Source organism: Anguilla anguilla, chromosome 4 (genome assembly GCF_013347855.1).
Source record: "Anguilla anguilla isolate fAngAng1 chromosome 4, fAngAng1.pri, whole genome shotgun sequence".
Taxonomy (NCBI): Eukaryota; Metazoa; Chordata; class Actinopteri; order Anguilliformes; family Anguillidae; genus Anguilla; species Anguilla anguilla.
This window is the reverse complement of record NC_049204.1, coordinates 14,143,738-14,171,317: the sequence shown is the minus strand read 5'-3', so window position 1 is coordinate 14,171,317 and position 27,580 is coordinate 14,143,738. Positions and strand designations below refer to the sequence as shown.

The 27,580-nt window shown below is 37.1% G+C and overlaps 1 protein-coding gene, 2 long non-coding RNA genes and 1 pseudogene across 3 annotated transcripts; 3 read left to right on the top strand and 1 right to left on the bottom strand.

Annotated features, from left to right (window-relative positions):
* The first annotated feature begins 19 nt into the window (after positions 1 to 19).
* LOC118224952 lies at positions 20 to 19,566 on the top strand (annotated as a pseudogene).
* A 1,018-nt stretch (positions 19,567 to 20,584) lies between these two features.
* On the bottom strand, positions 20,585 to 21,269 carry LOC118224954. The gene is made up of 3 exons (XR_004764730.1): positions 21,239 to 21,269; positions 20,953 to 21,138; positions 20,585 to 20,757 (listed from the first exon to the last, which is right to left on the bottom strand). It is a non-coding gene; the product is annotated as an uncharacterized LOC118224954 (long non-coding RNA).
* Positions 21,270 to 23,752: 2,483 nt separating this feature from the next.
* On the top strand, positions 23,753 to 25,383 carry LOC118224953. The gene is made up of 3 exons (XR_004764729.1): positions 23,753 to 23,770; positions 24,460 to 24,546; positions 25,264 to 25,383. It is a non-coding gene; the product is annotated as an uncharacterized LOC118224953 (long non-coding RNA).
* A 9-nt stretch (positions 25,384 to 25,392) lies between these two features.
* Positions 25,393 to 27,095, top strand: LOC118225227 (polyunsaturated fatty acid lipoxygenase ALOX15B-like). Its single transcript, XM_035413340.1, has 5 exons — positions 25,393 to 25,432; positions 25,549 to 25,664; positions 25,780 to 25,880; positions 26,336 to 26,503; positions 26,916 to 27,095. Exons 1-5 carry the CDS (start codon positions 25,407 to 25,409, stop codon positions 27,093 to 27,095), a joined length of 591 nt encoding a protein of 196 aa, XP_035269231.1. The 5' UTR covers positions 25,393 to 25,406.
* The last annotated feature ends 485 nt before the right edge of the window (positions 27,096 to 27,580 follow it).

The following is a 27,580-nucleotide window of genomic DNA, read 5'->3' as shown; positions in this document are numbered from 1 at the left end:
GTAGCCCAGGTTTCTCACTAGAAAAGTGAACTCTAAAAAAACAAGATGGCAAGATATATTGTGAAAGTTGAACCAAGACCAATAGATAGAATTTACATTCAATTTCCAGAAAGCCTGGGAAAAAACGAATATCTAATTCAAGATGACACAGTAAGTTTGAATACATAATTGGTAAATGCACAGCACTCTCAAAAATGATGTGTTAATATCTAGCACACTTTTTTGTGTGACTACTTTTGTGTTGCTTTCAACACATTTTGTGTCAATGTATGTCACAAATATACAATTTATGTATTACCAAGGGAGGCTTTTGAACACAGCCTGTTGAAAGTAACACAAAATAGCATTTTGATTGTAACACCTGTTACAGTATGATGAAAACATAGCACTATGTATATTGTTACATTTTAAAATAGCCTGAAAACAGCCTACAAAAAGTTTATTTTCTAGCACACTGCTTTTATACACCACTGTCACATTCCAGCAGTTGTTCAGTTAATCATTCTTGTCCCACAAGACAATTGAGTTAACTGGAGAACCAAAGGAAATCACCATCCGACGAAAGAGCTCTTGGCTTCATCAGTTCACATCGTGGCGCTGCAGCTATGTGACTGTTACCTCATTGGACTCGGAGAAGGAATGCTACTTCCCTGTCTTCAGAGAGATTTACTCAGCTCGGCGGACCATCAAGGAAAATTCAGGTGAGACGCTTCAATCTCAAAAGTTTTCACACATTTGTCACAGGTACTATTCATTTAAAAGGTCAGAAAAAGAATTGATAAATTAATTGAGGTTCATAACTTCTGTAGCAATGTGATATAACTTTCAGGTGAGGGCATGACTTGTAGCATCAGTGGGAGTACTGAACATCCTCTCCTGGGAGTGGACACGGCGGTAGAGTTATTAAAAGTATTTTGCTTGTCTGAACAGGATGTAAGTTACTTCATGATGTTCTGCTGTAATTTGACTGACACTAAAATAAAGTCTTTGCTATAATTACTGATTTTTTCTTTCTTTCTGTGAAGTGAACCAATAATGGAATTTAATGTTTGTTGCTCACCCACAGCTGTACTTTGCTTTTAATGAATTCCATTCCATTCCGTTTGTGCAGCTTAATCTAATGTGCAAGTCCTTGCTGGAACATTAGATCAGAATGACCTTAATTTCTAATAAGGTGACAGGTGTTAATTCCGGACTTTTTTCTCCTAAACTCCTCGCTTTATAACTATATAAGAATTTAATTTTCCGTTTAGCAGAAAAGTAAGAAAATAATTTGAAAATAACATGGCTAAAATGCCATGGTGACTTATGCTGCAAAGCTAACCTTCTCCAGACAATTTTTGTTCAGGGTAAGTGTTTAACCCATCTAAAGACACCACCCCCTGACCAATCATCTCACTGGAAAATGACATGTGCATTACTGCAGGATCCTGTTTAAGGAAGCATAATCCCATCATAATTCAAATTACAATGCAAATCAGAAATAGAATTTTGTTTTCATTCAATGTGTGCAAAAATCATGACATAATATACTGGTCGTCTTACTTTGCAGGTTTGAAGGCCAACTATTATCTGATGGTACAAAGCCATCAAACAGGCTTTCAGGGCAGCATATCTTTGTGTTTGGACAGTTCATGAATAATTCATAGAAACCTTACCCAAGCTCATCTTGAGTGAAAATAAAAATGGTCTGGGTCAGATAGTCTTATAAAAACACTATCGCTGGTACCTTTTGTGAGGATTTCTTGTGAGAAAACACAAAAACCATTAGGATAAAGGATCTGAAAAAGTTAAAGAGCTCTATTTCCTGGCTGGCACATAGCATATCACATTGGCGAAGTGGCATTTTTGTCACAGATTTTGACGCACCTAAGCTGTTTGGTAATTTCCTGACTCACCCTGTGCCAAAGTGTGAGGAGAGTTGCTGCTGGAGGTGTGCCAGTCAAGGTCGAGCAGCGGTCTGCAATTCTGGTGCAGTTCATTACAATTTTCCAACCCGTCTGGTCTGTGATTTGCGCACCCTGCCACACACCTTGCATTTCCTTGCTCAAGCATCCTTCGGGAGCTCCCTAGCGTCTCACTCCTTTAAGAAGCATTTAAGGGGTTGGATTGTCCTTAAAGATGGCAGATCTCGATTGGATAAAATTGACAATTTGAATGTGCCTCCATTCTCTGAACTTTTGGACTCATTATAGACTGAAAAGTACTTCCTGTAAAGTCTATGAGGGCTTAGGGCTGTCCCACACTCAAATCAGCATTCTTGCAAGTGTTCTTGTACAGACTTTTTGTACCCTCTATCTGCTCTCTTGGTAAGTCTGCATCACTACAAACTTGGGCTGAGGGTATTACCCAAAATTCACTTTACATCAATGATGTAGGAAGTACAGGTGGAAATATTTTTTTCATAGATGAGTCAGGTGTATAATTTGAATGTAATTTGCATTGTACACTCGGAAGAACTACGAAAGCATGGTCTTCCTTTCCAAGATGTGTCCAACAATTAAACGCACCAGCTTATACATGCATTTTACTCAAAGCCTGTTTGTTACGCGTGGCAACCGTATGCTTTTTCTTTCTTTCTTTTCTTGAACTTCAAGCACTTGTTAAGCACATATTTTTTTATTTCAATTTCAGCTAAGCTACCTCAGGATGATTTATCTCTGGAGAGAAAGGAATCTTTGCTCAACAATCAAAAGTTTCAAGGTAAAATGTATACACATGCTTCACTCTTTACATCTTACTACAATATATAAACCATAAAACCACATCAAAAAAACAGAAATGTTGATGTTGTGTCAATGATGTCAATAATATTATAAACAATTATCTAGAGCTTTTATACTAGCAAGTATTACAAAAAATGTGTTTTCCCCCCACAGAAAAAATTGGTCAGCATGGAAAAGGTAATTCATACTAATTTTTAATGATCACCATGTGTAAGATTATGTTCTACTATAATTCCATAGCTAAAATTGTTATGCCAAGGTAATATTCTCTGCAGTTCTCAATGCATCCAAAGTAATTAAATACAGTATGATTTTATGAAACTGCATATGTTTGCAAAGTTACATTTACAGTGCAGTCCATAAGTATTTGGACAGTGATCAGGCTTTCTGTTGTTTGGAAATGAAACCATGAATATGAGGTTAAAGTGAAGACTGTAAAATTTAGAGAGTATACTATGAGAGTATTCGCATCCATATTGCGTGAACCCTGTAATAATTGTAGCCCTTTTTATACATACAGCAAAAATTGTGTCACTGTCCAAATACCTATGCACTGCACTATGTATCTTCAGCAGGTTTATATGGATCCCACTGTGTTAATGCAACCAATATAGCCTATTATTTGAGAATGAAAAATATATACAAGAGCACTACAATGAAGTTAAGCAAATTGTTGTTATTTGTACAAGAAAAATCTGAGAAACCGGTAGGAAAATGATTAATCACAAGCTGCAAACATAGAAAGACAGATCAGGATTATGAATGTCTTATTATCTACTAAGAGCAACGCTTTGCATTATAAAGCTTTGAAATGTGAAGCTTCTTTGTATTATTTTATACAGTATGTATAGAATAGTACTGTTTGCAGAAATGAATAAAGAAATCTATATTCTACAAAAGAAGATAGCTATATCTATCTATCTATCTATCTCTCTGTATTACATAGGAATAATGTATTATGAATTGTTTTAAGTTATTTATTTTCCACTACTTGTTCTCTTCAAGATTCTTTGACAGAAAAAATCATCATCACGTCACAAATCGAGTCAGGTAAGGACTTTATGTTAAAGGCACAAAAAGAATGCATAGACAGTAGAGCAAGTTGAATATTTATTCTTGTATTTCACAAAAGCAGCCGACACACTTACACACAAACTAATTCACTTGGACAATTTGAATGTGCCTCCATTCTCTGAACTTTTGGACTCATTATAGACTTAAAAGTACTTCCTGTGAAGTGTATGAGGGCTTAGGCCTGTCCCACAGTCAAATCAGCATTTTTGCAAGTGTTCTTGTACAGACTTTTTGTACCCTCTATCTGCTCTCTTGGTAAGTCTGCATCACTACAAACTTGGGCTGAGGGTATTACCCAAAATTCACTTTACATCAATGATGTAGGAAGTACAGGTGGAAATATTTTTTTTCATAGATGAGTCAGGTGTATAATTTGAATGTATGCTGCATTGTACACTCAGAAGAACTACGAAAGCATGGTCTTTCTTTCCACGATGGATTGAAGCAATTAAACGTACCAGCTTACACATGCATTTTACTCAAAGCCTGTTTGTTACTCGTGGCAACCGTATGCTTTTTTTTTTCTTTCTTTTCTTGAACTTCATGCACTTGTTAAGCACATATTTTTTATTTCAATTTCAGCTGAGCTACTTCGCCATGATTTATCTCTGGAGAGAATGGAATCTTTGCTCAACAATCAAAAGTTTCAAGGTAAAATGTATACACATGCTTCACTCTTTACATCTTACTACAATATATAAACCATAAAACCACATCAAAAAAACAGAAATGTTGATGTTGTGTCAATGATGTCAATAATATTATAAACAATTATCTAGAGCTTTTATACTAGCAAGTATTACAAAAAATGTGTTTTCCCCCCACAGAAAAAATTGGTCAGCATGGAAAAGGTAATTCATACTAATTTTTAATGATCACCATGTGTAAGATTATGTTCTACTATAATTCCATAGCTAAAATTGTTATGCCAAGGTGATATTCTCTGCAGTTCTCAATGCATCCAAAGTAATTAAATACAGTATGATTTTATGAAACTGCATATGTTTGCAAAGTTACATTTACAGTGCAGTCCATAAGTATTTGGACAGTGATCAGGCTTTCTGTTGTTTGGAAATGAAACCATGAATATGAGGTTAAAGTGAAGACTGTAAAATTTAGAGAGTATACTATGAGAGTATTCGCATCCATATTGCGTGAACCCTGTAATAATTGTAGCCCTTTTTATACATACAGCAAAAATTGTGTCACTGTCCAAATACCTATGCACTGCACTATGTATCTTCAGCAGGTTTATATGGATCCCACTGTGTTAATGCAACCAAATATAGCCTATTATTTGAGAATGAAAAATATATACAAGAGCACTACAATGAAGTTAAGCAAATTGTTGTTATTTGTACAAGAAAAATCTGAGAAACCGGTAGGAAAATGATTAATCACAAGCTGCAAACATAGAAAGACAGATCAGGATTATGAATGTCTTATTATCTACTAAGAGCAACGCTTTGCATTATAAAGCTTTGAAATGTGAAGCTTCTTTGTATTATTTTATACAGTATGTATAGAATAGTACTGTTTGCAGAAATGAATAAAGAAATCTATATTCTACAAAAGAAGATAGCTATATCTATCTATCTCTCTGTATTACATAGGAATAATGTATTATGAATTGTTTTAAGTTATTTATTTTCCACTACTTGTTCTCTTCAATATTCTTTGACAGAAAAAATCATCATCACGTCACAAATCGAGTCAGGTAAGGACTTTATGTTAAAGGCACAAAAAGAATGCATAGACAGTAGAGCAAGTTGAATATTTATTCTTGTATTTCACAAAAGCAGCCGACACACTTACACACAAACTAATTCACTTGGACAATTTGAATGTGCCTCCATTCTCTGAACTTTTGGACTCATTATAGACTTAAAAGTACTTCCTGTGAAGTCTATGAGGGCTTAGGGCTGTCCCACAGTCAAATCAGCATTTTTGCAAGTGTTCTTGTACAGACTTTTTGTACCCTCTATCTGCTCTCTTGGTAAGTCTGCATCACTACAAACTTGGGCTGAGGGTATTACCCAAATTCACTTTACATCAATGATGTAGGAAGTACAGGTGGAAATATTTTTTTTCATAGATGAGTCAGGTGTATAATTTGAATGTATGCTGCATTGTACACTCAGAAGAACTACGAAAGCATGGTCTTTCTTTCCACGATGGATTGAAGCAATTAAACGTACCAGCTTACACATGCATTTTACTCAAAGCCTGTTTGTTACTCGTGGCAACCGTATGCTTTTTTTTTTCTTTCTTTTCTTGAACTTCATGCACTTGTTAAGCACATATTTTTTATTTCAATTTCAGCTGAGCTACTTCGCCATGATTTATCTCTGGAGAGAATGGAATCTTTGCTCAACAATCAAAAGTTTCAAGGTAAAATGTATACACATGCTTCACTCTTTACATCTTACTACAATATATAAACCATAAAACCACATCAAAAAAACAGAAATGTTGATGTTGTGTCAATGATGTCAATAATATTATAAACAATTATCTAGAGCTTTTATACTAGCAAGTATTACAAAAAATGTGTTTTCCCCCCACAGAAAAAATTGGTCAGCATGGAAAAGGTAATTCATACTAATTTTTAATGATCACCATGTGTAAGATTTATGTTCTACTATAATTCCATAGCTAAAATTGTTATGCCAAGGTAATATTCTCTGCAGTTCTCAATGCATCCAAAGTAATTAAATACAGTATGATTTTATGAAACTGCATATGTTTGCAAAGTTACATTTACAGTGCAGTCCATAAGTATTTGGACAGTGATCAGGCTTTCTGTTGTTTGGAAATGAAACCATGAATATGAGGTTAAAGTGAAGACTGTAAAATTTAGAGAGTATACTATGAGAGTATTCGCATCCATATTGCGTGAACCCTGTAATAATTGTAGCCCTTTTTATACATACAGCAAAAATTGTGTCACTGTCCAAATACCTATGCACTGCACTATGTATCTTCAGCAGGTTTATATGGATCCCACTGTGTTAATGCAACCAAATATAGCCTATTATTTGAGAATGAAAAATATATACAAGAGCACTACAATGAAGTTAAGCAAATTGTTGTTATTTGTACAAGAAAAATCTGAGAAACCGGTAGGAAAATGATTAATCACAAGCTGCAAACATAGAAAGACAGATCAGGATTATGAATGTCTTATTATCTACTAAGAGCAACGCTTTGCATTATAAAGCTTTGAAATGTGAAGCTTCTTTGTATTATTTTATACAGTATGTATAGAATAGTACTGTTTGCAGAAATGAATAAAGAAATCTATATTCTACAAAAGAAGATAGCTATATCTATCTATCTATCTATCTCTCTGTATTACATAGGAATAATGTATTATGAATTGTTTTAAGTTATTTATTTTCCACTACTTGTTCTCTTCAAGATTCTTTGTCAAAAGATAAAGTCAGCAGGACAAAAAGTTTTACAGGTAAGGACTTTATGTTAAAGGCACAAAAAGAATGCATAGACAGTAGAGCAAGTTGAATATTTATTCTTGTATTTCACAAAAGCAGCCGACACACTTACACACAAACTAATTTACTTGGACATGGTCTGTGCAGCCTAAATTTGAGAATTTAGGTAAAACTGATCACTCCCCATGTGGTTTATTTTCAGATTAATTCAAGAAATAAAAATAAACATCCAAAGTAATTTTCATAGGCTGATATTTTCAGCCTAATAATAACCCTAATGGTTTCTCTTATTTATTTTTGCTTATTTAAACACTTGTTTATTTTTGTCACTCAATTGTCTTGTATATTCATTCCGTATTGATAAATGTAGATTTCTGTAAATGTTCAAAGCATGGTTAATCTTTTATGGGAAAATGTGTATCCTTTTTATGTTTTGGGTAAACCCAGTTGTCAAGGAAGAAGCTTCTCAAGAAAGTTCTACTGGCAAATCCTTAATTCTCAGTTTTCTCCTGTAAGTACAAACATTCCTGGATGTCTGTGAGAAAGGAAATGTCCTCTTTCCTCTAGATGTTTATATTTCAGTCATATATAGCTTCAGAAACAGCATTATGACAGAATATATATTTTTTTCTTTGTAGGGGCATCATCAGTATTTTTCCTGAACAGTTGCAGTAAGTATTTAAAGCTTCCTAATCTGAATTTTTCATATGCATATATAGAGGCCAGTGCAGAACCAATTTTCCACTCAATACAATTGTGGTTACAAAATGGATTTTCTAACCATTGGCAATTCATTTTATAAACTTTTAATGCTGGAAATGCATTTAAGCAGAATTGTAGATATCATCATCAACATCATCATCATGCAGTTGGTTCTCCTCTAGTCAATAGCAGCAAAAGGATCTACAATCAATCAATCAATCAATCAATCAATCAATCAATCAATCAATCAATCAATTAATTAAACTTTATTTATCAAGCACATTTAATCCAGCGAGTTCCATGAAAGCAAGGAGCAGATTCTGAATTTATCATTTATCTAACTGGCAGCCAATGAAGGGACCCACAAACTGGTGTGATGTGCTCTCTCTTTTTGGTTCCAGTTAGAAGAAGCTGCATTTTGAAAACCCCAGAGTTATACTATTACTTTTCTAGGAAGGGCAGAGAGCAGTGTATTGCAAGTTTTTTCATTGTAGTGTCACATAGAAAACAAGGGGTCCAAGTTTTGCGATTAAAATGTAAGAATGCTGTTTTAGTTTCATCTTTTATGCATTGCTGAAAACTTTGGTTGCAATATACATTTACACTGAGGTGTCTTGCCTGGGGCTCAACATTTAAAGAAGCATTTTAAGGTTTTTTTGCAACTTTTTTTTTTTTTTTTTGCCATGTATTACCTAAATCTGTTTTATCCTTGTTACTTGGAGAAATGTATGCCCCATCTAAATAGATTTCAGAAATACAATTGAGAAGGGAGTCTACTGGCTGAAGGTCATCTGGTATATATATATGTATATATGTATATATATGTAAAAAGTAAAGGGCCAAGCCTTGCCCTTGAGGCACACCACATGAGATAGCATGTAACATTAATACCATGATAATATTTCTTTACAGTTTCACTCACAAACCTGGCCTCCCTGGTTTTGTGAAAGGAGGAAACTTCTTTGAATTGCCAAAAGAACTGTGGTTTGAGACTCGCAAGATAGTCGCATTGATTTACAATGCAGTGAAGATGTAAGTAGAAACCTAATCTTTTTCAACCCTTTGCTTAACAACTGCCCTACTCATATTTCTACAGCAATGCAATTCAAAATACAACGTTTTAAATGACTATAAAATCCAAAAAATGCCTATTAAACAAAAGCCGCGTTTCCACCAAAATTACCCAGAACTTTCAGTCCCAGGAACTACTTTACCAGGAACTAAAAGGTTCCTTCAGCCCATGGTTGTCTGCGTTTTCCATCGCGGTCTAAAGTCCCGCGAAGATTAGGCAAATTAGCCCACTGACGTATGAAAAAGCGACGTTGTAGTCCGTCCATCTGTCCTATGATTTCTTCTGTAACCCCATACTACCACCAAAGTAGCCTACATTATTTTCTAATAACCGGGACAGCCCGGAGGGGTTTTATTCCACTTAAGCCGCGTTTCCACCGCAGGAACTATACCCCGGAACTAGGAACCTTTTGAGGAACTCAGTGCGTTTCCACCGCAGGAACTAGGGTCTAAATTTAGTTCTGGGGGCTTTGTTTTACCCCCCAAAACGTTCCTGCTCGGGGGGTAGTACTTTCCGAAAGTACAGGAACCTTTTGGGTGGAGCTTGCATCGCTGAACATTTCTGATTGGTCGAGTACTCGTAGCATTTGTGTTGTATTTATTTTCCGCCATTACCCGCCATGTTTGAAAATATGCAGCGGCAAACCAATTTATTTTCATAATAACTTCAAATCAAACTTGTATGTTATGCGGCGCAGTAGCCTACTTTTGGTTATAGCCTGTCAACGTCTTGGAATTATAACGTGTGCTCTTCTGTTTCTTTTCTTGCTTTAGTATTCGTTTTATAAAATGCTAAGCATTCGTGCTGGGACAGCATATTACGTAGGCTACCAAAACATTCAAACGGATTAATTCGGTTGCTGAATATTTTCTTCCGGATTTTCTTTGTTAGCCCGTTGTAATGACTCAAAACGTTTGATACAGTTATGTGAGGTATGCGGTAGTTCTGCGTAATTAACATTGGTGATACAGTACAAGCAAACTGGAAATCACCTTCCGCACTTTTTATCCGGGTAAAATAACAGGTTAATTCTAGTAATCTTCCCTTTAGCTTTTTCAGACTGCTGTAATTTTACTCAATTTTACTGCCATTTTTCAATTCCACGAAAAGACCAGGAAGACTATGGACTAATTTATGGTGCATGGTTCGCATCTGGAGGGCACACTTCGCTGCTCGGCTAGCAGTAAACTTCGAAGGAAAGCAAACGGTGGCTGTACCACTACTAATTACATTTTCACGCAAGTCCGAGTTTTCGTTTCTATTCTTGTCATTTTGCGATTAGCCTATATGGAATTGACGACGAGAAGTAATAAAACAGCAAATTGTTACAACGTGTGCATGTTTTCTGCTGTTAATGAATGTGTTTTGAGAGGATATATGAAAATCAATAAATACAAAGTAACCATATATAGTCATTGTGGTAACCCGTTGTATATATGTGGAATAACCCCTCCGGGCTGTCCCGGTTATTAGAAAATAATGTAGGCTACTTCGGTTGGTAGTATGGGTTACAGAAGAAATCATATGACAGATGGACCGACGACAACGTCAGTGGGCTAATTTGGCCTAATCTTCGCGGTACTTTTAGACCCCGGTGGAAACGCAGACAACCATTGCTGAAGGAACCTTTTAGTTCCTGGTAAAGTAGTTCCTGGGGCGAAAGTTCGGGTAATTTTGGTGGAAACGCGGCTTTATATACAACGGGCATACCAACAAGGACTGTATATGGTACTTTGTATTATTGATTTTATCGATTTAATCACCTGGAATTGAAATATTCTTCTGCAGCCGTTTGGCATATTTTACCGTTGTCAAGCAAAAATGTCGTTGGTAGTTGAACTTGGACCGTTGTTATGCAACAAATAGTATATAACAGGCCCAATAATCAGATTGGTAAACTGTTTTATATATCCTCTCAAACACATTCATTATGTTTTTTATGCGAACATTCGCTTTCATGTCTTGACATCCGAAGCGACAGAATGCATTCACATTTCCAATATAACTGGCAACAACAGCAGAAAAACATGCACACGTTGTAAACAATTTGCTGTTTGATTACTTTCTCATCGTCAATTCCATATAGGCTAATCGCAAAATGACAAGAATAGAACGAAAACTCTGACTTGCGTGAACATTTAAATTAGTAGTGGTACAGCCACCGTTTGCTTTCCTTCGAGTTACTGCTAGCCGAGCAGCGAAGTGTGCCCTCCAGATGCGAACCATGCACATAAATTAGTCCATAGTCTTCTGGTCTTTTTCATGGAATTGAAGAATGGCAGTAAAATGGAGTAAAATTACGGCAGTCTGAAAAAGCTAAAGGGACGATTACTAGAATTAACCTGCTATTTTACCCTGACAAAAAGTGCGGAAGGTGATTTCCAGTTTGCTTTTACTGTATCACCAATGTTAATTACGCAGAACTACCGCATACCTCACATAACTGTATCAAACGTTTTTGAGTCAATTACAACGGGCTAACAAAGAAAATCCGGAAGAAAATATCAGCAACCCGAATTAATCCGTTGAATGTTTTGATAGCCTACGTAATATGCTGTCCCAGCACGAATGCTTAGCATTTTATAAAACGAATACTAAAGCAAGAAAAGAACAGAAGAGCACACGTTATAATTCCAAGATGTTGGCAGGCTATAACCAAAAACTAGGCTACTGCGCCGCATAACATACAAGTTGATTTGAAGTTATTATGAAAATAAATTAATTTGCGGCTGCATATTTTCAAACCATGGTGGTTAATGGCGGAAAATAAATACAAAAAAATACTGCGAGTACTCGACCAATCAGAAATGTTCAGCGCTGCAAGCTCCACCCAAAGGTTCCTGTACTTTTGGAAAGTACTACCCCCCGAGCAGGAACTTTTTGGGGGGTAAAATTAAGCCCCAGGAACTAAATTTAGACCCTAGTTCCTGCGGTGGAAACGCTGAGTTCCTCAAAAGGTTCCTAGTTCCGGGGTAAAGTTCCTGCGGAGGAAACGAGGCTAAAGATGGCCTTTAGTGAGTATGCTAGAATCTAATCCTATTAATTTCACAAAATGTGTTTAAATCCAGGTACTTCCTAAAATGTACCGACATAAAATAGTTTTCTGCTATAATTTGTGAGAAATTTATCTGACTGAGTACTGACCAGGCTCAATAAGATGAAGATGTTCAAAAGCACACTGCCCTTGAGTATGAATTAACAACCAAATTTGTCAGATTTGTTAGACAAATTGTCACACTTAATTTCAGTCTGTACAATTAACAAGAGTTTTTTTTAAATATGGCTGACCAATCATTACAGTCTCAAGGCTGTCTGTTTTTGATCACAATTGCAGTCTTTTGTGTTGTAATGTACATGTATCTTTTGAAGTAAAGCACAGACAAACTTTCGGAGACTTTGGAACTTTTGCCGCAAGTGGAAGAAAATTGATGACATCAGAAATGTGTTTTGGTTTCCAAGCAAAAAAGCAGGTTAGTGTACTTCAGCTCTGAGATGATGAACTTACTCAAGTTGTACATAAACACCATGCAATTCTTGAGCATTTATTGAATTTCGTTTCAATGCTAGAGCTCAAATGATAAAAAAAATTAAATCAAATAATGCTTTTCAGTTCTCAGCCAGTTAAGTTTTAAATAACATATTTGACAAACACTTTGACACTTGTTTAATAATCAACAAAGAATGTTTCTCAAGATAGCCATAATTTATTTTCATGTTTATTGAAATGCTAAAATTGTATAGTTAAAGAATTGGATCTCAATCAATCTTGACACATTTTCAGAGTTACAATATGTCTCAGTCATGATCACCATCTGAGTGATTCTCTTCAGATAAAAAAAAAATGAGAAGCCATAATATACACTTTATGATATTATATGATATTAATAAGTCTGAATTTGAGGAGCATGTAGTAATGTCCCATTTTAAAAGTAACACACCTCTCTATCTTAGAATACATCTCACGACACTGGAAGGAAGATGCCTTTTATGGCAGCCTGTTCCTCAATGGTTGTAACCCAATAATGATCAAGAGGTACACAGAAGATCAGCAGAAAATTCCAATGGAGACTTTGGAAAAGGTGTACCCTGATATCAAGGAAAACATCCAAGTGAGTTGATATGGCGTAGCTGGGTAACACTTTATTAAAATGCCATCAATAAGTGTGTTGTAAATAGCCACTTGCTCCAAATATTAATAAAAGTATCTGCCAAATAAAATGGAATAATTATCATTTTAAAAAAGCAGTTTTGTTTTGTAACCTCTTCTGGTCCTCATAGTAACTGGCAGTAAGTGTTACTGGCAGTAAAATGTTTGTTTGTAAAGCAGGTTTTAGTCTGCATTTGAGAGTTTTTTATGTAAAATAAAATATAGCAACAGCCACATTGTTATACAGTAGTTGTAACTGCCTTCAGCGCTTGAACTGTCCTGAAAAACAATTTCAGTAAAACAAATTCTCAACTACTTGTTGTAAGAAATAGAATGTGCTTGTAGCTAGGCTGTACTGTAGAATGAACCAATTTAATGCTACACTGGACTACCTCAAAGTTATTTTGTGTGATTTATAGGGTAACCACTAATTTCAAAATTATGTACAGACGGGTGACAGATTAAAGGAAAACTTGAATAAATTAGTGGAGAAACAAAACAAATGCAAATGTATCCATACAAGTGCATCGCATGATACAATTAAGTGATTAACATCCTATCATGCTTTGTGGAATGTAGAAAAATGCTGAGCAGGCCCAATTGACCTTGATCTAATTGATTTTGAAAGAGGGTTTATTACTGAGGCATGGACGGTAGGAGCTTCAGTCACAGAGACTGCTCAACTGGCTTGTGTTTCAATAAACAATAGTGACTAAAGTAACAGCTGCATTTAGATCTATGGGAAAGACCTCACTAAATAGGGTCGGAAAGTGTGGGCGAGTGCATGTGTGGTGTACACCAAGAGAACAGTACAGGCCTCAATGTTTAACCCCTACAGTGAGGAGGTTTGGTGGCTCTGTTATGCTATATTTTCCTGCCATGGTTTGGTCCACTTGTGCCCACAGAGAGAAGGGTCGCTGCAAATCAATATAAAGTTATTCTGAGGTATCACCTTTATCCTAGCATTTCTATCCTGATGGGAGTGGTCTTTTTCAGGATGACAATGCCCCCATCCACAGGGCACAAGGGGTCACTGAATGGTTTGATGAGCTTGAAAATGATGTGAATCTTATGCTATGGCTTTCACAGTCACCAGATCTAAATCGAATTGAACACCTATGGGAGATTTTGGACCGATGTGCTAGACAGCGTGATCAACCAAAATCATCAAAATGATTGACGGAATATCGTTTGTAAGAATGGTGTTTCATCCCTCCAGTAGAGTTCTAAAGATTTGTAGAATCTATGCCAAGGCACATTCTGGTGGCTTGTGGTGGCTTGACACCTTATAAAGACACTTTATGTTGGTTTTTCCTTCAATTTGTCACCTGTCTGTATATTTTACATGTTTCTGATGGGAACCAGAGTTTGTGATTTTGAATTCCATTATCTTCATCGGCCTCTCTACAAAACACTGAATAGATTTATGCCTGTTGCATCCATTCCTGTTCCACCAGAATGGAAGCATCTATGTGGTGGACTATGAGATACTGGACGGCATAGCAGAAGGTATAGTCGACAAGTCACCACAGTTCTTGGCTGCACCCATTATGCTGCTACAACAGACTGAGGAGGAGTTAAAGCCTATTGCCATACAGGTAAATCTTCAGTGTCATTGCATGAGAATTACAATATTTCAAACAAATTAATTCAAACATTGGAGAGTTGGACAATCAGTGCATTTGCAGTAATACCTTCAACAAAATTGTATTTCCATGAGCTTTTTGCTTATTCTTGAATTTTGCATTAGGGTGTTAAAAAAACAGTTTGTCCTGTTTGTTCAGCCATCTACACAAGTAATAATTATGTTTGACAAACATTGATAAATATTTTTTTCCTAGTTGAATCAGAAGCCTGGAGAGAATAATCCAGTTTTCACCCCACAAGACAAGCCAGAAGCCTGGCTCTTAGCCAAGATCTGGGTCCGGAACTCTGACTTCTACATCCATGAGTTGGTTTCTCATCTTCTCAGGACACATCTGATGGGGGAAATATTCTTCATTGCTAGCTACTCTATGGCTGATCAACATCCACTATCAAAGGTATGCAATTGAATGTGCATACCCTACCACAAACAATAAATTTGTAACTATTTACCTGAATGGTAGTGAGATATGGTGATGGAGAGCTAGCTACAGTATGTGCCATGAAAGCCCTTATGTAATTTTGATCATTGGAGAAACACAAACCTGAAATGTCACACTGGCTACTTTCTTCACCATCACTACACTCACCGTGAAGACTGGGAAAGTTCTAATTTTGTTCAATTTATTTTGTGTTAATTAACTTTATTTACTAAATGTATTTATCAGGGCCAATGCACATTGATCTAGTATACATGACGGAAGACAGTACCTACCTATCTCTTATATTTGCTAATATTTTAAAGCTAGCAAGCTTTCCCTGCGAATGTCATTCTTCCTCTTGAACAGGGCAAGATACTTGAGTAGGTGTAATTTAGAAGTGGCTTTATGAGCCACTATAGTGCTAGTAGAAAACTAAGTGGGCTTTTGTCTCAAGGTTCTTCTACTGCTCTTCTACTGGCAAGATGCAATTTAGGAGATTTTCTCACACCACTGAGAACATTGTGTCAGCTGGGTCTGTTGACTATTCAAGAATCTTCTTTAGGTTGCATAAACATTTTATTTATTAACTGATACATTTTTATGCAGTGTATTTGCATTTTGTATTGTGTATTTTGCTCTAACAACAGTATAACTAATGCATTTATGTGTTAACAGATTCTTCGTGCAACTGGTCGGTACACTTTACCAATCAACATTACTGCTAGAAACACCCTCATTAATAAAGGTGGATTCTTCGTGGAGGTCAGTATAAAATTTTATCATTGATTACCCAAAATAATGTTCCCTTGACATTTTTATATTATTGCATAACACTAAAAAGGCCAGAGCTGACAGCATTGGGTGTTTGGACTTTAAAATACAAATTACTCCCACACCGTGAATGCATATTCTCTTCCTTCCATGACTTTTCCTAAATAGCTGGGATTAAAATAACGGCGTTGTTAGAATAAAAAAAAATTCTAATTTTTTTGAATATTTTACTTTGTATTTATTTAATTATGTTCTCCATTTTGTGTTTTGTTTGTTTTGCACATTTTAGCACTTTCTCAATGTGCCTGTAATACACCTTGGCACATTTTCTTTACCTATGAAACAAAACCAAGATAAATTAGAAATAAAAAGTTGAAATTGACATGTCCTTTATATCAAGAAAATGGTTTTGCAACATACTGTTTCACAATCTTTATGAGACTAGGTTGTGGATGCTGAAATCAATCCTGTAATGCTGGATGAGCCTGATGCCACTGGGTGTCAGGCTTGGTGGTTTAAGGTAGAAAGAAAAGGTGGTCCTCTCTAGTGTTAATATGAGACTTCTATGGTGACTTAATTGAACCAATGTTTTCCCGTGAGTATGCTTACAGTTTTTTCATGTTTTAATGTTTTTCATGTTTTTCAAGTTTTTGCTACCAGAAACCCAGAAAACAATACTATATTATACATTTTCACCCACACAGCACACAGGAATTGGGAACGATGAACATTGGGAGGTCTTAAGAGGGCAACTCAGGAGATTACCTACGAGAGCCTCTGCCTGCCTGATAATGTGAAGCACCGTGGCATTGAACATTTGAAGAACTTTTACTACAGAGATGACGCCATGGCCATTTGGGATGCCATATATAAGTAAATAGCTATTAAATGGAGGATGCTTGTCTTTTCCGTAGTGATCTTTTCACAATTCCAATTATCATGAATGCAAACCTGTTTATTTAATTTAATTACTTATTTAATATATCCAGCTTTGTTCGTGAAGTGGTGAATGGATGTTACACAGATGATGAAGAGATACACAAGGATCCAGAGCTGCAAGAAATGGTGTTTTTCATATACAACTATGGATTTCTGCAGAAGTCAGGTAACTTCATTCATAATAAACGTAAAAACTCTGTCCACACTGACAAATGGCAACCTGTTTAAATTAAATGGTAAACTGGGATCTATTTTTTTTACTTTGGATGTGTGTTGATCATTAGATTGCCCCTCAAGCCTGAAGACAAGAGAAGAAGCCATTAAATACATCACCATGATAATGTTCACCTGCTCTGCCCAACATGCTGCTGTGAACCATGGGCAGGTACAGTACCCTTCATTCAGAAACATTCATAGATAGCCAAAGAGAAAGACTGTGTAGATCAGATCATAGGTTTATTTTCTGCTGTAATGCTTTTAAATGTCATTCAATCCTCTACCACTCTCCTTGTGATTATATGAACAGTAATACAGATTTTGGATTGAAGATGGATTTCAGTTTTATTTTTGCACAACTTTCCTTTATGACAGTTCTACTTTTGCAATGAATTTGCAATGTGTATTGATTAAATTGATTTTGTCCAGATAGACTACTGAAAATGTGCTCTTAATAACGTGTGTTCTGTCAACATTTAGAATATAAGGCCTGAGAACTGCAGCAGCACAAACGCAATTCTCAAGCCAGTTTTATTGTTTACCCTTGTCATTAAACAGTATGATATGTATGCATGGATGCCAAATGGACCAACAACAATGAGGAAACCTGAGCCCAAGGACAAGGAGGTGACTGAGAAAGACATAATGGACACTCTCCCAGACATTGACACAACACTGGAGTCTATGAATGTGGCTCATTTCCTCAGCCAGGTGCCAAATGACTTTGTAAGTATTTGGGAAGGCAAAACCAGTCAGCTAAGTTATTGTGCAGTACCTGTACAACAGAGTTTTTCTGTCTTCAGGGTTTTCTTCAGAAATTATACAAATGACTGGAAATTATTTTTAGCACTGGAACTGATTGTTATACGCATATGAGGCAGAAATTGAGCATTTTGGGTACATATATCAGTGGTTTTGTGTTCATCCTGAAATGGATGTCATACCTACAGTGTAATATGGTTTGATGATTTGATGCTGGAGTTAGTTTGCATCCACTTGTCTTGGGGTACTTGTTGTGGTAAATGGAATCATGAACACCAAGACAAAAACCTGGTATCCTCCTGTCTGGAAGCTCAAACTTTACCCAGAAGTTACAGAATATTTGAGACTTAACAAAAATATGAAAAAAAACAGAGAGAAAGATTCACTACTGTGGCCCTGAAATAGCATTTGTATGGGTTTTGGGGTTTTGGATATAGACAAGCCTTCAAGATCTGGCCCTCAGTACTGATCACTTTCCCCACAGGTGCCACTTGGACAGTACCCTGAGGAAGTTGCCTTTGAAAAACACACGAGAGAGCCCATCTTAAACTTCCAAAGCAAGCTGAAGGAAATTGAAGAAAACATCAAGAGGAGATCTGCCTTGCAAGACTTCCCCTATGAGTACTTGTACCCGGCAGGGATGGAAAACAGCATCACAATCTAATGTATGTCAGCTATAGAAAATTTTCAATCTCCATTATGTCTTGAAAACCCAACACCAAAGCCAGATCTCATCATTGCACAACCTGGCAACAACTGGCTCTCCCCTACCTGTGAGGGTTGCTTTTCTCTACTGGTCTCAGCTTGGTGGAACAAACTTCCCAGAGTGGTTAGGACAGCAGAATCATTCGCTATCTTTTGGTACCCGAAACAAGATAACTGAATTGTCAGTTGAGCTACATTGTTAAGCAAAGATACAGAGCTTGTATCACTCTCTGTCAGATTGCTAACAAACTTTATTCACAGCTCATTTGACTTTGATGCTTTATGATGGAATAAATATTTGATGATCAACAACTGAATGAAGACTGATGACACGGGTAACTGCTGTAAACTGGAGCACATCAACAAAAGGTCTTACCTCATGCCATACCTTACCTAGTGCCTACCTACATTGACTTGGGTGACTCTCATTGTCAATGACAGAATATAAACCTGAGGAACTACACAATTAGCATTACACAATGGATGAGCCATAACATTTGGCATGAAGATTTGGCTCTGTCCTCCACAATTTTAAATTTGTAATCAAACAATTCACATGTGGTCAAAGTCTATATTCTCATCTGTTATTAACGGCTATGTGGATGAATTTAACAGCTGTCTTTTCTTTTGTGGAAAATTACAAATACGACATATTTTGAGTGTATATCCTTATGTTTAGTGCCTTATCGTGGTTCCCGGGCTGCCCAACATATAGTCTGGGCATGTTGCAAATATGTAACCTCCCATTTTTAATTAGTTCCCACAGAGAAAGATCTATTGTTGTTATCTTTTTTAAGGATAGCACATTTCTCTGCCTGTCTAGGAGATATAAATCCTGCTGAATAAACTGTACTCTTCAGAGAATTGCAGACTCTGGATTTCTCTCCATGATATCATACATTAAAGCTTAAGCTCAATTGAAGTCTCTGTGCAGAACTGAATTATTCCTCAACAGGGTATTTAGATATTTTGATTTCACCATGTAAACATTACATCACTTTTTACACATAGTCCCCCCATTTCAGTGTACCATAATGTTTGAGACAAATGGCTTCACAGGTGTTTCTGACAGCTTTCAGTATCTAGTCTTGATTCTCGACTTTTCATTGCCTTTGGAGTCTGTTAACATGAGGACCAGAGTTGTGCCAATGAAAGTCAAGGAAGCCATTATGAGAACAAAAACAGTCAGAGAAATAGGCCAAACCTTAGGCTTACCAAAATCAACTGTTTGGAACATGATTAAGAAGAAAGGCGTCTTATCTCTTCAAGTTAAACCAAATGCCTCAAAAATCTTTGACGGCGCCTCCAGCTACAGCAGGACAATGATCCCAAACATACAATAATAAAAGCTTTTGTCAAAAATGACTAACGATACCTAAAGAGGTTGCACAGTAGAGTTCTCTATGTTTAGAAATGATCTACTGTGCATTTTCTGAAGTCAGCTACAGCCAATGCGGAATTGAAAAAAAAAAAATAAAAAGAATATACCTTTTATATTTAGAACATTGGAAATGTTCTTTAAATTAGAATATACTGTAAACAACATCCTATTCTTTCCATTCCATAAAAGCCCATAATATAACCTACATCATAGGAAAATATGGAGGCAGTTGGTGGCTTTTATTGTGGCTGTTATCATTTCACGTTTAGCTCTTTTAAAGGGACTTTCTGGTGTTCCTAAATATTATTTTAGGTTTGACCATGCAAGTCTTCTATTTGTGCTCAGTTTATACTTCACCTGAAGCAGAAGCATTCAAAATCTGCCAAGGGATCCAATAACGGAAGAAACTTCTGGGTTGGCGTACACATCACTGTGGCACTCTATTGAACAGTCAACCACTTTGAGAAAGTGCTCTAAGTCTAAGATAGTTTATTCACATGTGAGGATAGGTCACAGTAAGAATGACTGCCACAACATTGCTCCCTGATATGAATGAGAACACAGACTCATGTAGGACTCCATTACAGTGTTGACAGTTCTGTTGCTAGCTGTTTGGAGATGTTGATTGAACTACACAAAGACGTATGAGACACCAATTCAAGTCCAAGAAGAGTTAATAATGAAGAAGAAACCAAGGCAGCGATGCATCAAGTGATATAAAACACTTTCATGGAATGGGGGACCCTGAAAAATAGAGATTACATAAATGTTAATACAAAATAAGCACATTAAATTAGACAGACATAGACAGACCCAAAGCCCAAATATTGCCTAATTGCTGAGGCTTATTTTTCAAATGCCCAATGCCTTATGTATGCACTATACTCTATATGCTGAAATGTAAAGATAACAAGTCAAAAAAATGGAGGTACACTCTACCCCTTCCTCTGCAGGTGAATTTGCCTATGTTGTGAAATGCCATTTCCAGCGGGATGTCCTTAGTGTCCCCGAATTGCACAGCCCTCACTGGCAGAGCACTCCTGTCTGCGAGGATTCCCTCATCACTCCTCCAGATGTGATCATTGCTGTCACAGTTGCACAGAAGGCCTGGTTTGTCACACGTACCTGTCACAAACACACACCTTTACAAACAAATGCACGGTATATCTAGAATATAGGCCGTACACGCTATGTTCAGCATATTCAGCTATATTCAGCAGCACACCTGTCATTCCACAAGCGCAGCTCCCACTGTTCTCTTTGCTCCACCCCAGTCCAGCCTCTTCTGCCCCGCCCAGGACACCCACCAGCCCCAGCCGGACTGCACAAATCGTGTGTGCCGACAGTCAAGCTGGATGGAAAACCATTCTGCTGTCAACTATTGCATTGCAATGCAATTTAACGCACATCTAAACCTATGACAAAAAAATTTAAACAGCATATGCAATGTCAGGTTATCAGTAAGTACTATGGCAATAATTCACTTTGGATCCTCCTTTTGAGCCACTATATTTACATGTGCTGTAGAAGAAATCCTTAAATATGTCAAACAAATATAAATGTTTTAATTCTGATAAGTAAATGGTTTTTATTTATATTATCTCAGTTTTGTGTTTGATTAAATGGGAAATAAGTCCCGTATTTCAGAAGAGCAGCTTCCCCTTGGCTGTTGCATTTCTTCACCTTGACGTGCTGCTGGCAGGAAGCGGAGGCTAGGGCTAGGGCGTGGAGCTGCACCAGGTCCGCCTCGTACCGCAGCTCCCTGCTGTAGCAGCCAGGCTCCTCGCATGGAGAAACACGCACCCGCCCCTCCCCATCGTGACTCACCACCGTGACACCTGTGTGAAAGTAATGCACTTTTGGCACCGCTGCAAACATCTCCACAATGCCACTGTCGCCACCACCAGTCTGTCTGGGGTAACTACATTATTAAAGCACTGTGCTTTTGAATGAAACAGACATTAGGGCTTGAATTTTGTATATGCTAATTCAGTTTGTGAATTTCGTGCTTGAATGTCCTGAAAAACAATTTCAGTAAAACAAATTCTCAACTACTTGTTGTAAGAAATAGAATGTGCTTGTAGCTAGGCTGTACTGTAGAATGAACCAATTTAATGCTACATGGACTACCTCAAAGTTATTTTGTGTGATTATAGGGTAACCACTAATTTCAAAATTATGTACAGACGGGTGACAAATTAAAGGAAAACTTGAATAAATTAGTGGAGAAACAAAAACAAATGCAAATGTATCCATACAAGTGCATCGCATGATACAATTAAGCGATACATCCCATCATGCTTGTGGAATTTAGAAAAATGCTGAGCAGGCCCAATTGACCTTGATCTAATTGATTTTGAAGAGGGTTTATTACTGAGGCATGGACGGTAGGAGCTTCAGTCACAGAGACTGCTCAACTGGCTTGTGTTTCAATAAACAACAGTGACTAAAGTAACAGCTGCATTTAGATCTATGGAAAGACATCACTAAATAGGGTTGGAAAGTGTGGCGAGTGCATGTGTGGCGTACACCAAGAGAACAGTACAGGCCTCAATGTTTAACCCCTACAGTGAGGAGGTTTGGTGGCTCTGTTATGCTATATTTTCCTGCCATGGTTGGGTCCGCTTGTGCCACAGAGAGAAGGGTCACTGCAAATCATATAAAGTTATTCTGAGGTATCACTTTATCCTAGCATTTCTATCCTGATGGGAGTGGTCTTTTTCAGGATGACAATGCCCCATCCACAGGGCACAAGGGGTCACTGAATGGTTTGATGAGTATGAAAATTATGTGAATCATATACTGTGGCCTTCGCAGTCACCAGATCTGAACCCAATTGAACACCTATGGAGATTTTGGACCGATGTGCTAGACAGCGTGATCAACCAAAATCATAAAAATGATTGACGGAATATCGTTGTAAGAATGGTGTTTCATCCCTCCAGTAGAGTTCTAAAGATTTGTAGAATCTATGCCAAGGCACATTCTGGTGGCTTGTGTGGCTTGACACCTTATAAAGACACTTATGTTGGTTTTTCCTTCAATTTGTCACCTGTATGTATATTTTACATGTTTCTGATGGAACCAGAGTTTGTGATTTGAATTCCATTATCTTCATCGGCCTCTCTACAAAACACTGATAGATTTATGCCTGTTGCATCCATTCCTGTTCCACCAGAATGGAAGCATCTATGTGGTGGACTATGAGATACTGGACGGCATAGCAGAAGGTATAGTCGACAAGTCACCACAGTTCTTGGCTGCACCATTATGCTGCTACAACAGACTGAGGAGGAGTTAAAGCCTATTGCCATACAGGTAAATCTTCAGTGTCATCGCATGAGAATTACTGTATTTCAAACAAATTAATTCAAACATTGGAGAGTTGGGACAATCAGTGCATTTGCAGTAATACCTTCAACAAAATTGTATTTCCATGAGCTTTTGTTTATTCTTGAATTTTGCATTAGGTGTTAAAAAAACAGTTTGTCCTGTTTGTTCAGCCATCTATACAAGTAATAATTATGTTGACAAACATTGATAAATATTTTTTTCCTAGTTGAATCAGAAGCCTGGAGAGAATAATCCAGTTTTCACCCCACAAGACAAGCCAGAAGCCTGGCTCTTAGCCAAGATCTGGTCCGGAACTCTGACTCTACATCCATGAGTTGGTTTCTCATCTTCTCAGGACACAATCTGATGGGGGAAATATTCTTCATGCTAGCTACTCTATGGCTGACAACATCCACTATCAAAGGTATGCAATTGAATGTGCATACCCTAACACAAACAATACATTTGTAACTATTTACATGAATGGTAGTGAGATATGGTGATGGAGAGCTAGCTACAGTATGTGCCATGAAAGCCTTATGTAATTTTGATCAGGAGAACACAAACTGAAATGTCACATGGCTACTTTCTTCACCATCACTACACTCACCGTGAAGACTGGGAAAGTTCTAATTTTGTTCAATGTATTTTGTGTTAATTAACTTATTTACTAAATGTATTATCAGGGCCAATGCACATTGATCTAGTATACATGACGGAAGACAGTACCTACCTATCTTATATTTGCTAATATTTTAAAGTTAGCAAGCTTTCCCTGCGAATGTCATTCTTCCTCTTGAACAGGGCAAGATACTTGAGTAGGTGTAATTTTGAAGTGGCTTTATGAGCCACTATAGTGCTAGTAGAAAACTAAGTGGGCTTTTGTCTCAAGGTTCTTCTACTGCTCTTCTACTGGCAAGATGCAATTTAGGAGATTTTCTCACACCACTGAGAACATTGTGTCAGCTGGGTCTGTTGACTATTCAAGAATCTTCTTTAGGTTGCATAAACATTTTATTTATTAACTGATACATTTTTATGCAGTGTATTTTTTTTTGATTGTGTATTTTGCTCAAACAACAGTATAACTAGTGCATTTATGTGTGTTAACAGATTCTTCGTGCAACTGGTCGGTACACTTTACCAATCAACATTACTGCTAGAAACACCCTCATTAATAAAGGTGGATTCTTCGTGGAGGTCAGTATAAAATTTTATCATTGATTACCCAAAATAATGTTCCCTTGACATTTTTATATTATTGCATAACACTAAAAAGGCCAGAGCTGACAGCATTGGGTGTTTGGACTTTAAAATACAAATTACTCCCACACCGTGAATGCATATTCTCTTCCTTCCATGACTTTTCCTAAATAGCTGGGATTAAAATAACGGCGTTGTTAGAATAAAAAAAAATTCTAATTTTTTTGAATATTTTACTTTGTATTTATTTAATTATGTTCTCCATTTTGTGTTTTGTTTGTTTTGCACATTTTAGCACTTATCTCAATGTGCCTGTAATACACCTTGGCACATTTTCTTTACCTATGAAACAAAACCAAGATAAATTAGAAATAAAAAGTTGAAATTGACATGTCCTTTATATCAAGAAAATGGTTTTGCAACATACTGTTTCACAATCTTTATGAGACTAGGCTGTTGTGGATGCTGAAATCAATCCTGTAATGCTGGATGAGCCTGATGCCACTGGGTGTCAGGCTTGGTGGTTTAAGGTAGAAAGAAAAGGTGGTCCTCTCTAGTGTTAATATGAGACTTCTATGGTGACTTAATTGAACCAATGTTTTCCCGTGAGTATGCTTACAGTTTTTTCATGTTTTAATGTTTTTCATGTTTTTCAAGTTTTTGCTACCAGAAACCCAGAAAACAATACTATATTATACATTTTCACCCACACAGCACACAGGAATTGGGAACGATGAACATTGGGAGGTCTTAATGAGGGCAACTCAGGAGATTACCTACGAGAGCCTCTGCCTGCCTGATAATGTGAAGCACCGTGGCATTGAACATTTGAAGAACTTTACTACAGAGATGACGCCATGGCCATTTGGGATGCCATATATAAGTAAATAGCTATTAAATGGAGGATGCTTGTCTTTTCCGTAGTGATCTTTTCACAATTCCAATTATCATGAATGCAAACCTGTTTATTTAATTTAATTACTTATTTAATATATCCAGCTTTGTTCGTGAAGTGGTGAATGGATGTTACACAGATGATGAAGAGATACACAAGGATCCAGAGCTGCAAGAAATGGTGTTTTTCATATACAACTATGGATTTCTGCAGAAGTCAGGTAACTTCATTCATAATAAAGTAAAAACTCTGTCCACACTGACAAATGGCAACCTGTTTAAATTCAATGGTAAACTGGGGATTTTTTTTTACTTTGGATGTGTGTTGATCATTAGATTGCCCCTCAAGCCTGAAGACAAGAGAGGAAGCCATTAAATACATCACCATGATAATGTTCACCTGCTCAGCCCAACATGCCGCTGTGAGCCATGGGCAGGTACAGTACCCTTCATTCAGAAACATTCATAGATGGCCCATAATAAGAGAAAGAGAAAGACTGTGTAGATCAGATGATAGGTTTATTGTCTGTTGTAATGCTTTTAAATGCCATTAAATGCTGTACCTCTCTCCTTGTAATTATGCGGATTGTAATACAGATTTTGTCATGAGCACTAGAAATTTTCATATACATTTCACAGTACAAGGTGGATTTCAGCTTTATTTTTGCACAAATGTCCTTTGTGACAGATCTACTTTTGCAATTAATTTGCAAATTTATTGATTAAATTGATTTTGTCCAGATAGACCACTGAAAATGTGTCCTTAATACATGTGTTCTGTCAACATTTAGAATATAGGGCCTGAGATCACTGCAAGAATTGCAGCAGCACAATCGCTGTGCAATTCTCAAGCCAGCGAGAAGATTTATTGCTTACCCTTGTCATTAAACAGTATGATATCTATGCATGGATGCCAAATGGACCAACGACAATGAGGAAGCCTGCACCCAAGGACAAGGCGGTGACTGAGAAAGACATAATGGACACTCTCCCAGACATTGACACAACACTGGAGGCTATGAATGTGCTTCATTTCCTCAGCCAGGGTCCAAATGACTTTGTAAGTATTTTGGAAGGCAAAACCATATTTTCCCTCAGAAATAATACAAATGACTGGAAATTATTTTTATCATTGGGACTTAGAGAGGGTTGTTATAGCTATATATACCGAAATTGAGAATTGTGGCCACACACATCAGTGGTTTGGTGTTCATCTTGAAACAGATGTCATGCCTACAGTGAAATATGGTGTTTGATCTTTGATGTTATGGAGTTATTTTGCATCTACATGTCTTGGGGTTCTTGTGCTAAGTGGGATCATGAACTCAAGCAAACACCAAGACAAAAACATGGCATCCCCCTGTCACTACTGTGGCCCTCAAATAGCTTTTGTATGGGTTTTGGGATTTTGGATATAGACAAGCCTTCCCCTTTCAAGCTCTGGCCCTCAGTCCTGATCACTTTCCCCACAGGTGCGACTTGGACAGTACCCTGAGGACGTTGCCTCTGAAAAACACATGAGAAAGCCCATCTTAAACTTCCAAAGGAACCTGAATAAAATTGGAGAGGCGATCAAGAAGAGGTCTGCCTTCAAAGACTTCCCCTATGAGTACTTGTACCCTGCAGGGGTGGAAAACAGCATCACAATCTAATGTAATGTCAGCATGAGAAAATGGTATGTTTTTGAAAGATGTACAATTTTCTATGTTAAAGCAGATTACCGATCGTGGTATCTTGTGGACTTACGCATCACAATAACGATGACTCTCTCAGATGTCTGCTGCTTCTCTGTTAGCTAGCCATGACATAGCCACTTAGTGATGTTGTTTACACTATTGCTCATATGAATAAGGTGAATACACTTATGTTTCTTCTGGCGTGTAAGTCACTCAGGATAAGAGTGTCTGCTAAATGAATATGTAATTATTCTGGGGAGTTTTTTTCTGTATGCCAGTTTTTGAGTTTCTGTCAGGGTTCTGTGTCTTCCCCCTGTGTTGTTTCTCTGTTGGGCCGCCAGATGGCGGCACCTCGGTTTTGTGTCCTGTTAATTGTTTTATTGGTTCGCGTTACCTAATTATTAGTTGCGTCTTGTCTCGTGTTCCCCTCCCTCTCTGTGGCTTGATTGTTCACCCTCCTG

Bases quoted from the DNA above. Each gene is read 5' to 3' on its own strand.
- LOC118225227 (XM_035413340.1), top strand. From the start codon at position 25,407: ATGGCCATTTGGGATGCCATATATAA. The intron at 25,665-25,779 runs GTAACTTCATTC...GTTGATCATTAG, and splicing joins TGGATTTCTGCAGAAGTCAG to ATTGCCCCTCAAGCCTGAAG. The intron at 26,504-26,915 runs GTAAGTATTTTG...CTTTCCCCACAG, and splicing joins GCCAGGGTCCAAATGACTTT to GTGCGACTTGGACAGTACCC.